The sequence below is a fragment of the Molothrus ater genome, chromosome 1, assembly GCF_012460135.2.
Source record: "Molothrus ater isolate BHLD 08-10-18 breed brown headed cowbird chromosome 1, BPBGC_Mater_1.1, whole genome shotgun sequence".
Taxonomy (NCBI): Eukaryota; Metazoa; Chordata; class Aves; order Passeriformes; family Icteridae; genus Molothrus; species Molothrus ater.
This window is the reverse complement of record NC_050478.2, coordinates 79,065,624-79,077,929: the sequence shown is the minus strand read 5'-3', so window position 1 is coordinate 79,077,929 and position 12,306 is coordinate 79,065,624. Positions and strand designations below refer to the sequence as shown.

At 40.2% G+C, this 12,306-nt stretch overlaps 1 protein-coding gene across 1 annotated transcript in view; it reads left to right on the top strand.

Moving 5' to 3' along the window:
* TRIO (trio Rho guanine nucleotide exchange factor) overlaps window positions 1-12,306 on the top strand; it is a 244,215-nt gene that overhangs the window by 201,479 nt on the left and 30,430 nt on the right. Inside the window, 2 exon segments of the mRNA XM_036378951.2 lie at window positions 8,390-8,682; window positions 10,298-10,468. Coding sequence (XP_036234844.1) covers window positions 8,390-8,682; window positions 10,298-10,468 — 464 coding nt within the window.

Sequence of the window (12,306 nt, the reverse complement as noted above, 5' to 3'; positions counted from 1 at the left end):
GTTCCACGTGGCAAGCACGAGGCTGATGGATTGTCAGCAGCCAGCTAAACTCTGTCTATTGTCTTAAGCACCAATGCTGCCTAAGAGGCCCAGGCCCAAAGTTTCTGTTTCCCTTTTTTCCATTCTTTGTCTCAGATGTCATTTCTCTGTGCTGGGTGTTGTTTCTGTCAAAGGCAGGGAGTGCTGTGCCATGGAGCAGTTGGAAGGGAGCGAGTGCTTCCAGCTCCCGCTGCTTCAGTAGCTGCCTTGTGCCCTCCACAGCTCCCTGAGATCTTCAGCTCTCCAGCAGCAGCAGCAGTGCTGGGGAGCAGGGGGAGCAGCTGTACACAGCTCCTTCAGCTCAGGGTGCTGAGGAGGCAGCAGCCCTGGGCCTGGAATAGTCATTCCTGTGCATCCATTCTTCTGGAGAGAAGAGTGGTTGGGCCTTGCCTTCATCAGTTCTTCTACTTTGGTCATCCTGTAATAGCTGGATGTATACCTGATACTGGCATCTAGCTCAAATGGCATATACAGACAGTTTAAAATATTTGTATCTCCGTAGTAAAGCTCAAAAATGCTATGCTTTGGAAAAGAGTAATATAGTAGAGTCTTTGTGAAACTTTGATGAATTTGATCTTACAAGGTACCGTATTTAAAGCAAAACAGGGAAAATACGTTGGTACTGTGGGAAACCTGCTTGCTAATATAGAAAAGCAGGATTTCTCTCATTTTCTTTCACTGTTTACTCTGAAGAACTTTCTCAGCTGTTTAATGAAAGAAGGGTGTCACCTTAATTTTCTTATATTGCATGATATATGTCATCCCCTATGAGGGAGTTGTTAATATGCAACTTAAATCTGTCACTGAAAATCTTGCCTATTGTAGGTCTGCAGAGCAAATAATCTTCTGTGCTCCTTCACACTGATGTAAAATGATGTCTTATAAGGGGAGGCAGAGGTGAAGTGCAACAGATGAGTAACTGGATGATGGCCCCAGATGGCCTGAGGGAACTTGCTGGAGGTTGTGCACGAAAAGGAGAAACCTTTGCCTGAAAATTAGAACATGTTTCTGTTCATTAGCTCTTATATAAAAGCATGCAAGTGCCTGTGCAGTTAGTGTTTAAGGGAAATGCACCCTTCCTTCCATTGGGAGACAATCATATTTAAAATAACCAAGGCACTTGCTTTGATCTCTAAAGAGGATGGCTCAGTACACAGACATAGAGGGAGAACTTGACTGAGAAACACTGCTAAGTTACATAAATCTGTCCTTGGCGTGTCCTGCCAGGCACATGGATGTAGCTGTCTTTAAATCTGAAGAAACAGGTGGCAAAAGAATAGAGTTGAAATCCAGACAGTGCCTATTAAAATATAAGCTGCATAGAGGGGAAGCTGAGATTTAATCTATTAAAAGCTTGTGGTTTTCACAAACTGTGAAACTAAACTTCAGCAGTCTGTCTTAATACTTCCTACTTGTGACACAAAATGTATTTCTCTCCAGAAATAGGAGAGAATAGCAACTTACTGCAAAGAATGAAATGCCCCACAAATTCCACTCCCCCTTTCTGTAGTGCTGCCTTGTGCTTGTAGCAGTATACAAGATTTAGATTTGAGGTTTTATTTCCCTCTAGTCCAAATTCCAGGAAGCACAAACAGAACTACTTTTGTTAACCTGGGAGAGTTTTTTCTGCCACACTCTCATGCCTTCTTCCTGCTTTAAAACCCCAAAAAACAACTACACAAGTATGGGATGCAAAGTTGTCCAGCAGTTCTAAGAGGAGGTTTTTCCCCATCTGAATTTTGATGGTGTTTAGCTCACAGATAGGAGTTGTAATTGCACCGCTCTCTGTGTACACTCTGTGATGCATGTGAAACTAGTTAAAAGCTTGAATGGAAAACCCTGGTTTGTTTTAAATTTATAGGGTAGGAAGGCAGGAGAAGGTATTAAGAAAAAATAAGAACATGACAGTAGTATAAGTGTGTTAAACCTTTGAGGCATACGCCACTAATTTTTTAATTCAAATGAACAGTGTATTCTTTTTGCTTTTACTCAGAGGTTTTTGTGATTCTTTTCTATAGAGCAGTTGCAAGTATGTCTGTTGAATAACTTTTCCCAATATTAGAAAGACCTTTGGAAGTCATTAAGATGACAGTCTTAGGGGCAGGGTTGGGGTTTTTTTTTTTTTTTTGATTGCTTGCTGGGCAGTTTAGTATCTCATTAAGAGAAGCTGAAGACTCTCTAGCCTCAAGCTTAGAATTCCAGTCTATTTGATGTCAAGATAATCAGCTTTTGATGATGTGGAAGACTTAATTATTGCATACATGTAAATCATAGTGCTCTGGATAGTGCCTGTATCAGTCAAAATTAATATAGATAATTTATTAATCAGGGAACATATGCTAAGGAGTTGAACTCTATTCACATACTTAAAAGATTACTAACGGGTATTTCAGCATAATTCATAACTTGAAATAAATGACAAGAAGGGTTTACTGACCAGAAGTGAAGGCTCTGTTTGTTCCACTCCAGACACAAATATGATTGAGGGATTGTCTTCCATGTATTGAGTACTAGCTTTCTGCATTTTGTGATTTTTTTAAAAATTATTTTTTTAAGAAACTAGCTTTATGCAAGTTATATCAGTCTACCTTGCAAGTGAAATCGGTGCTTCCCAAAGGGCATGGTGGAAATGCCCTATTTGCAAGGCTGATAATACTTAAGCTGCATTGTCTTTAAATGGTAACTGCTGTTATGAGGGCTTTTTAAAAAGCTGAAACACATCTAATGCCTTTTGATGTACATTCCAGTACTGGTTTGCAAAAAATAGGCAGCAAGGATATTTTTAAGAGGATTCCCAGCAAGGAGAGAAGTGAAATTCCTGACCCTTACAAAATTATCTGAATGGTCTTGTACATGGCAGATTGGTAACCTCACTCAAAAGCAGTTCCCAGGCAGAAACTGCACTTGTGTCCATGACTAAAATAATCCTTGCACTCTTTTTTTTCCATGCCTTCCTTGTCTTATCTAACAACAAGTGATCACTGTGTATGCAGGCAGGTTTTTATGAAGTTTTGTCATTAGATGCTTGTCAACTCTACCTTGCATATTAAACTTTAAAGTGCATCACCGTAGATTTGTGTTCTCTGTGCTTTGTACCAACAAACAGCCCTTTTCCCCAAACACTCATAATGTACCTGCAGCAGATCTTGATCAGGTGGTTGGTTGGTTGGTTGGATGAGATTTTGTTCCCTAAAGTCCATGGTGTATGGCAAATCTGCAGTGGCGGAAAGTATGACCCTGACATGCCAGTCAGGGTTACTAAGTTTGCTTTGCTCCACTTTTCAGTCTTTGCCCATCACTGTTTCAGAGTCCAGAGACTGTGAAATGTTCTTATTTTTGATTTTGGAACATTTTGTGTTTAGAGGTGCAGAGCATCAAGCAGATTTAGTTTGATTCTGTAGGTAAAGGAGCCATGGGTTCTGTAGCCCCTTGCAGTAAAACTCAAAAAACAGCAATATGGAAATAGTTAATATGAAGCAGAGTCTTTCAAGTCATCAACTAGCTTAACATGGCTGATTTATTTTTTAGGGAAAAAAGCAGTTTATTAATCACAGATGTGCATGTTTCTAGTGTTAAGAAAGCTGGGACTAGAATGAGAATTCCCATTTCCCTTCCCATTTCAAAACTTTGCCTGTTTGTTGGAGGTAACTTTATCTTCTAGTTTGAGGGGGTCAGAACCCATGCTGCCTGCCCTTTAGCTTCAAAAATATATTTATGGACTCTGAGTGAACCCTCTGACCTCACTACCAGAGCAACATATGTGGTTTTTACTTTCAGGGAAATGGCAGTTAAATGCCTTCTTTTCTTATTGTGGCTATGAATTATAAAACAAAGCCCATCCATTAGGGCTTCACTTTATTGAACTTTATTGAATTGCGAAACTTTCTCTACTTGAACAAGGAGTGGTTTTATTAAATTCAATGGTTTCTTGTTGGGTTGGTGTTGCTGTGTGTGATCTCTATATGTGCATTGGGTTTTTCTTCTCTCCAAGATGTCCATCTGTTTCATTTATCTTTTTCTAAAAGGGAGTCTGATTCTCACTAGAAACTTTACTGTACTTGAAACACATTTGGGGTTAGCATACCCCAAATTTATTCCATCTGTTTTGGTTTTAAAATTCCATATTGTTCTCAGTTCAATTTTGAATACTCCTTTTTTCCTCTTAGCATGTCTTAGAGATAAAATATTCTTGAGCAAGGCTAGAAAAACAATTTTCTATGTAGTCATAAAGGAAACAAAGCTGATTTAGTGTAAACAATCCCAAGCATGGTAATCAATCAAACCAAGTCTGTATCCCTAATTATATAGATAGAGTAGTTTATAGTGATGGGACAGGGAGAAATGAGACACTCCTGTGGGGCCCTTCTCACAGTGAAGGTGAAAGGTCTTTCTGTGCTTTTGAAAATGCTTGTACTGGATATTGATATTCCCTAATGCTTCGATCTGGCAATGCCTCTACATGAATACATCAGCATGGGCACCCAGGTTTTGTACATGACTGTGCTTTAGTATTGTTAACTGGGGTCCTGAAGAAACAGATGGGAGTGAGTAAGTGGAAAATCTGGATGCCTGTTGGCTGGGATGGGATGGGAAAATAGATGGTATAGGGTCTCACTGGGAAAACGTTGACATGGAATATTTCTAGCGAGTGTTAACTCAGCTATGAGGTTTTAGAGATGTTTTCTGCAAATTTAAGGAAGGGCAAAAAGTCATATCTTATCTCTTAAGAGACCTAGTGGGCTGGTATTCTTTTCAGGTTAACACTAATGATTTTAAATCTCCATTTTTAATGCCCTATTTAATAAAATTTGATCTTTGGGCTGGTGCTTTTATAGCAATGAAGTATTTTTATTTATTTTAAGAAGAGATGTTATCAATGCATACAAGTATCTTAAGGATGGATTTCAGGAAGATGGGTCCAGGCTCTTTTTGGTGTCCAGTGACAGGACAGGGGGCAATGGGCTTAAACATAGAAAGGTCCATCTGAATATGACAAAGAGCTGCTTTACTTTGGGGCTGGCAGAGCACGGAAACAGTTTGCTCTGAAAGGTTGTGGAGTCTCCTTCTCAGGAGATACTTAAAACCAGCCTGGATGCAACCCTGTAAACCCTGCAGTGGGCAGGGATTTTCCTTCTCTGAGAGATTTCAGGCTTTAAAGAGCAAAGTGCTATCATTTCAGTGTACTACTTACATGATGTCCACTTTTGTGATTCCCTGAAGCCCTAATAATACATCAGTAAGGATTTCTTATTAAGTCATGCAGAAGGGAAGATAAGAAGCAGTTACATGCTGCACGCCAAATGAAAACTAATGTTGTGTGGGAGGATATGGCTGAAGTATGTGCTGCAGAACATGTCTGGTTTACATTGTTTTGTCTCTTACATCCTCTCTGCTTGTGAGCACAGTCTACTTATTTCTCTGTGCTCTTTTCCCCTCTGCTGCCCACAAACTCTTGGCTGACTTGGGTTAAGAGATAGGAGTGGTACAGCAGAAGTACAGTCAGACAAAAATACTTGCCTTCCCCAGTTTCAGGGCCTCTGTCCTGCACTGCTTGGTTTTACAAGAAATTGAGTAGTTGCTAAGTGTAGCTTGTCAAAAGGATGTGTGAAAATCTGTGGAGGTGGAACACACTTTATAAAAAGAAGGGGTTTATTAACTGGAAGCATGTTACGTGCTTAGGAATAGGCACATTTATGTAAAAGTCAATTGTATGCAATCAGTTACTGCACCACCATGCTGCCTTTTTGTTAAAAAGAAATAATTGCAAAGAAAAGAAATGCAACAGATATACAAAACAGTACATGGTGGACTTCTGCAAAGGCTTAATTTTTTCTTCTTATGTAAACGAGTGAATGTTCTCTATTTTATTTGCGTGGAAGGAACCTTGTATGAACTGTTATTGAGAGGAAAACTATATACAAATGAAAGAAAAATTTGGCTGAGTAGTTATAACATCTTCAAGCTTGGTGTTTTGGAAACAAGGCATTTAGTTTGTTAGCTTTAAGAAACTTACAAGTACACCACCACTGTTTTCCCATCTTCTGTAGTCCGCTAGCAGAGTAGCAGAAGGTTATTTATTGAAATACCCATCAGCTGATGTTTGCTGTGATTTCTGAAACAAGGCATCTGATAATAATTAAAGATGCATGATGCAGTAAAGGTAAAGATAAGTTTGGTGAAAGAGCAGTCAAACTAAATTCTTACAGAGGTTTTATAGGAGATTGTTTGGATTCCTGTGGAGAGATTGCAGATGGTTGCAAGTTTTGTTTGGAATTTTTTTAATAGCAGATCAGGGTTTTTTTAATAAAGTCAAAAATCTCTCATGATGTGGATGCTGATGGCTAGTAGGCTTGCTTTTCTTGCATGTGTGCTGAGAACCCTTAAGCAGTAATCCCAGTGCCTTGAGGGATACTCAGATTGAAAGTTGAAAACCATTGTTATAGTTAATTAATTTCTTCCTTATGCTTTCCACTTCAGCAAGAAAATAATGTAGCAGTTCTTAGCACTGCTCTCCCAAGATTTAGAGACAAAGACATCTAGTGTTGCTCTGCATCTGCTTTTTTGCTGACACCCATCACTTAAAGCCTTGAAGCCAGGTTAATGGCACCATGTGAACTCTCCTTACCTATGTGCACAGCAGCTACAGCTGTTAGTGGAGGATAATTCTGCAGGTGTGACTTGGTTTAAAGAGTTAGCAGCTAGCTTGTTAGACTGAAATTATGCCTTATAAAGTTTGTTTATCTTCAGCTTTGTGGAAACATGATGAAAGTGGTGGTTAACAGCAATTAGTATGTGTGTGCTCATACACTATAAGCTACAAATGTTCTTGGCATCCAAGCTGATGTATCTTAATGGTGACATGCCATGGGTTTTACTGGAACAGAGAAGCATTTTCATAAACAGCATGATAGATCACATTTTGGATTCCTAGGAAAGGGTGTCCTTTGTGAAACAGCTTGAACATGAAGGAAAAATAAAAAGTCCTATCTTTTTATATCCACATTTTATGTGTCTTTCCCCATCTGCATTTGAAACCATCATTTATACTTAGTGCTCCTTGGAAATGGAACAGCCTCACATATTTGTGTGTGGATCCAAGCATTTGGATGTTTATGATTAAGTGCATTACTACATCAATGTGACCATATTATTCCAGAAAATTCAAACTATCTCTGGTCAGACTGGCAATACACCTCTTAGGGAAAAGCAGCCAGAAGAGGTGACCTGAACATCTGTGTCAAGCTTCAAGAAGGAGCACAAGCACTGCATTGAACTCCCAGCAGAAACTCCCAGTAGAAACATTCAACAAAACATTTTTATGTCATCCTTATGTAAACTATCTGCCTGCAAAAGTGCATGCACAGGGAGGGAAAAACTCCCATATTTAACAACCTAGTATAGCTTTGCCAATACACAAGTGGTAGACAATATTTATAAGAGTGGTGCTACAAGAATGTTTCCAGGCCCCCACTTCACCCCCCCCCAGAAAAGTGTATTTTTAGGAAAAGAGAGTTGCTGTGGGGAGCAACATTGTGCTGCATGGGGAAGAAAAGAAATCTAGTCTCACAATAGCTAAGCAGTGGGTGTTCATCATAAGTATACAGTCCTGGTCAAGTGACAGGAACCTTGGTGGGAAAGTGTTTTTGACCTCATGCACATTAAACTATGGCTTGAGAAAAGTGTATCCTTTGTTTCATTACAGAACTTCCAAGTGTGTCATGCTGAGAACTACTGCTGATCTTGATATTTCAGCAAGTGGGCTTTTAAACATTGCTTTGTGCCTTTTTAAGAAACAAACAAAATAAAGCCAAAACTCAGAGAGAATTTAAGCAAAAGACAAGCATTTAACTGTCTTCTGGTTTCTTCTTCCCTCTATCGCAGGGGTAGGGGAAATACATAAGTAATGGAAGTAATTGGAGCATTTGTAATTAAATTTGGTGTTTGAAAAATGATTTGCTTATCTCATTGAGGCAATTATTGTTACCCTTCATCTTTGCTCAAAGCAATAAACATTAAAAGATAAGCATATCCTTCCATAAAGTTACATCACATATGGAAAGTATAATTCACTATCAAATAAGTATCAGCAGTGGGAAGTAGGAATTATAGTTGAGGCAGGAACAACTTAATGAAGCTTGACTGTTCTAAACACATCAGTGGTGCTTAGGCATGGATGGCCACGTGCAGCATGAGCACTGATAGCTGCGGTGTCATTAAAGGCCAGGTTACCTCAAAAAAATCTCACTGATTTGTCCATAAATTCAATTCCATATCCATTATTACATACATCCGTTTGTCTTGTTTCTCACTTGCTTCAGCTTTAAAGTGCTCCCCTTGTTCTTTTTTCCAGACTCCCTTTCAGTCTCCAGCAATGACGCCAGTCCTCCCGCTTCCGTAACGTCGCTTCAGCCCCACATGATCGGTGCTCAGAGCTCCCCAGGCCCCAAGCGCCCTGGCAACACCTTGAGGAAGTGGCTCACCAGTCCTGTGAGGCGCCTGAGCAGTGGGAAAGCAGATGGGCACGTCAAAAAACTGGCCCACAAGCATAAGAAAAGCAGAGAGGTGCGGAAGAGCGCCGATGCAGGCTCTCAGAAGGACTCCGACGACAGCGCCGCGACCCCGCAAGATGAAACTGTTGAAGAGGTGAGTGCTCGAGGCAGCTTCCCAAGACTTGTGTGTATGTTTTCCAGGGAAATAAATGTTGGCTGGTGCAGGTTGTCTCCTCACCTGACTGTCCAGCAGTCAGGAGCAAAGTGTTAGGTGCCCTATGCTCATCCTGGATCCCTGTACTCTGTGCCAGGGACAGTCTGTGCCCTGTGAGACTGTTAGTGAAGCTCTGTGAAGCACCTATAATTTAAAAAGAGAAACTGGAGAATAAAAAGTTGTCCTTTGGCTTTACTCTCCTACACTAAATAGTACTCACCTTTACATGTGAGTAAAGGTGCTTCAAGGTCTGGGAATAACCAGGTAATTTTGTATTTCCTTTGCTTTTCTTGTTGATGGATCAGGGAAAGTGTAGGGAGAGCTGCTTAACTGCTTAAAGCTCTAACTGCACCTTGCATAAGGGTCAGATCACAGAAAAATTACTGGCTCTATGATGCAGGCCAGTTACCACTAGTCAAATAATATGCATGGCAGTTTTCATTGGAGAGAAGGAAATTGTAAACTGTTCCAAATTTTGCCACCAAGGATGTCTACTGAGGGCTTCCCTTCTTCCCACAAACATCTGCCTCTCCTTCCAAATCTGGGGTTCTTGTATGAACAAAGCTGGCCTCCAGTTAGGTGCAGACAAGAGCCAAATTCTCTGTTGCAAACCTATGGTTCAGGCTGAAATGAATGTGATGTTATTGTTCCAAGGGCACAGCTGGGTGCATGTTATTCCCTTTTATTAGATTGACTCTGACTATTGGTTTTGGTACTTAACCATCCAGAAAAGTGGTCTCAGTTGCCCAATTTTTTATTTATTGCTGCCTTTTTTTTTTTTCTTCCTCCCAACATATTTTGGTACACAGTTGGAACACTAGTGAAGATCCACAGTAAGTGTAGGGAAAGGGAAGACAGAAGACTTGGCAGCATGATGAATTGAGAGATGTTGGTTAGGAATGAATACTGGCCTCTGACCTTGAATGTCAAGCTGTAGAAAGAGACCCTCTGTGCTGCAGCTGTAATATTGTTTTGGCAGTATCTGTTGTTCTGCAGTTCTGTGAGTGAAGGGGAAAATTTAAGGCCAGTGCCTTAAAGTCAGGAATAAAAAGTAACCATCTATGCTGTCTGCCTGTAAAGGCAGATAAATTATTCTGTAAGACCAGTACATTATACTTTGGGTACTTGAAATCAGAGTTCCTTGTGAAGGACAGAAAGGATAATTGATTAAATACTTCATGTTGTAATAGGTTTTTTTATGTCCTCCAAAAGTCTTGCTGTGATACAGAGCAGAGCAAGATACATATTTCAGAGAAATACAGATTTCTCTTTGCAGAACTGAACTTGGAAAACAAATACGGCTTTCATAACACTTTCCTGTAGTAAATTTCAGCTGAATGTCTTTTTCTTAGTATTTGAATTCTTTTGCTTTTACCAGACATTGAAAACTGTCTTTGGCATCTGCATTTTCCCCCTCTGTTAAGGAGTGTTTGAAGGAGCATCTTGACTTGTTGGGAGAGGGCTGAAACTACAGAATAATCTTAAAACGAGCATGTGATAACAAGCTTCACACTGGTGAGATAACAGAGCTTGAACATCTTGATGTTGTTTACAGAGGGGTCGGAATGAGGGGCTGAGCAGTGGCACTCTCTCCAAGTCATCCTCTTCAGGCATGCAGAGCTGCGGGGAGGAGGAAGGCGAAGAGGGAGCAGATGCTGTGCCGCTGCCTCCTCCCATGGCAATCCAGCAGCACAGTCTGCTCCAGCCCGACTCGCAGGATGACAAGGTAGGAGCAGGACCTGGGGGAGGCTTCACGTGATGAGATAACCTCTGTTTGCACAAATTTTTCTTCTCTTCCAAAGGTCTCAAAAATGTACATAACACAGCTTCATGGTAGACAGAAGAAATCACTTGTGCCCTCTAGACAACTTTAAAAGGGTGTTCTATGATGAGAGCATGAATTAAATCCTTCTCTATTTTAAAAGCACAAGTGTAGAAATTTTTCTGCTAGCACTTTAAATGTGGAAATGAGCTGCTTTGTGTGCTCACAGGATGATTTACATCACTTTGGCTGATGCCATATTTACTGATTAGAGTCTAATTGTTTTATAATCGTACCTTTTCTTTTTCTTGGTTTTTGTTGTTTTTTTTTTGGCAGGGGTGGGGGACAGAGGGAGGGAAGGGGGGGATGCCCAAGAGAAAGGAATTACCAAATAAGAATAATAATTGTCATGGTTTAACCCCAGCCAGCAGCTAAGCCCCACACGGTCACCGTTCCACGGTCTCTGGGAGAATCAAAAGGGAAAGAGTGAAAAAACTCTTGGGCTGAAATAAAGATAGTTTAATAGGTAGAGCAAAAGCCATGCACACAAGTAAGGCAAAACAAGGAGTTCATTCACCAGTTCCCATAGACAAGCAGGTGTTCAGCCATCCCCTGGCGAGCAGGGCTCCATCACGTGTAGCGGTGACTTGGGAAGATAAATACCATTGTTCCAAATGTCCCTCCCTTCCTTTTTCTTCCCACCAGCTTTATATGCTGAGGATGATGCCATATGGTCTGGAATATCCCTGTGGTCAGTTGGGGTCAGCTGTCCTGACTGTGTCCCCTCCCAACTCTTTGTGCCCCCCCCATTCTCATCACTGCTGGGGTGGGAAATAAAAAAGGCCTTGGTGCTGTGTGAGCTCTGCTCGGCAATAGCTAAAACAACCCTGAGATATCAGCACTGCTGCCAGCACAAATCCAAAACGTGGCCCCATGCCAGCTACCGTAAAGAAATTTAACTCTGTTCCAGCCAAAACCAGCACATAATCCATCTGTTTTTCACAAACAAAGGCACATTAAAATTGACGCTAAAAATTTTGCACCGGTAATAAAACTTTGGATGTAGGTAGTAACTACATGAAGCAAATCTTACTTGCATATGATCTGATTTTCTTTCATGTTATGATGATCATACATTGAGAGAGTTTATTTCAATTTTGAACTGGGATCAGACATTTAAGGGATAAGTATCAGATCTGGAAATAGAGGGGGTTAAAATGGAAATAATCCAGACTTGTGCAGTAAATCTGCACATTGTTTTCTTGCCATTTTGCTCCTTAAAATTTTTAATTTTGTAAAATTGTAATCTACAGCACTGAATATTGTTAGTGAATTTTGTGATTGCTTGCTGTCGGTTCTCAGTGGTGCTGATGTTATTCATAACTTTAGTGGATCTTATTTATTTTTTCTTTCATTTTTTTTTCTTTTAAAAACACTGCCTTTCAGTGGGAATCTCACTCCTTCCTGAGGCTGTTTGTAGGGCCAAAATGGCTGGTTCTTATACTCTGTGTGTATTCAATTCCTACGCGTCTTTTGATTTGACAAAGTGTAACATAGGAGTTGAGGAGTTAGTATATTGGGAAATATTCCTGAAACAAAACAAGCAAAAATAGGCCAGCCTTCAGAGCTTGAGAGAATGTTTTCTTGCTAGAGCAATCTCAGTTTTAGATTTAGAAAGAAAATGAAAATAATGTTGGTGAAAATATGTTTAAGCTCTTGCTGATGAGCTGCCATATTTGCATGTTCCTTCAGTGACAGAAAACAACTGTTATACAAATATTATAACAAGTTTTCCACAGAAA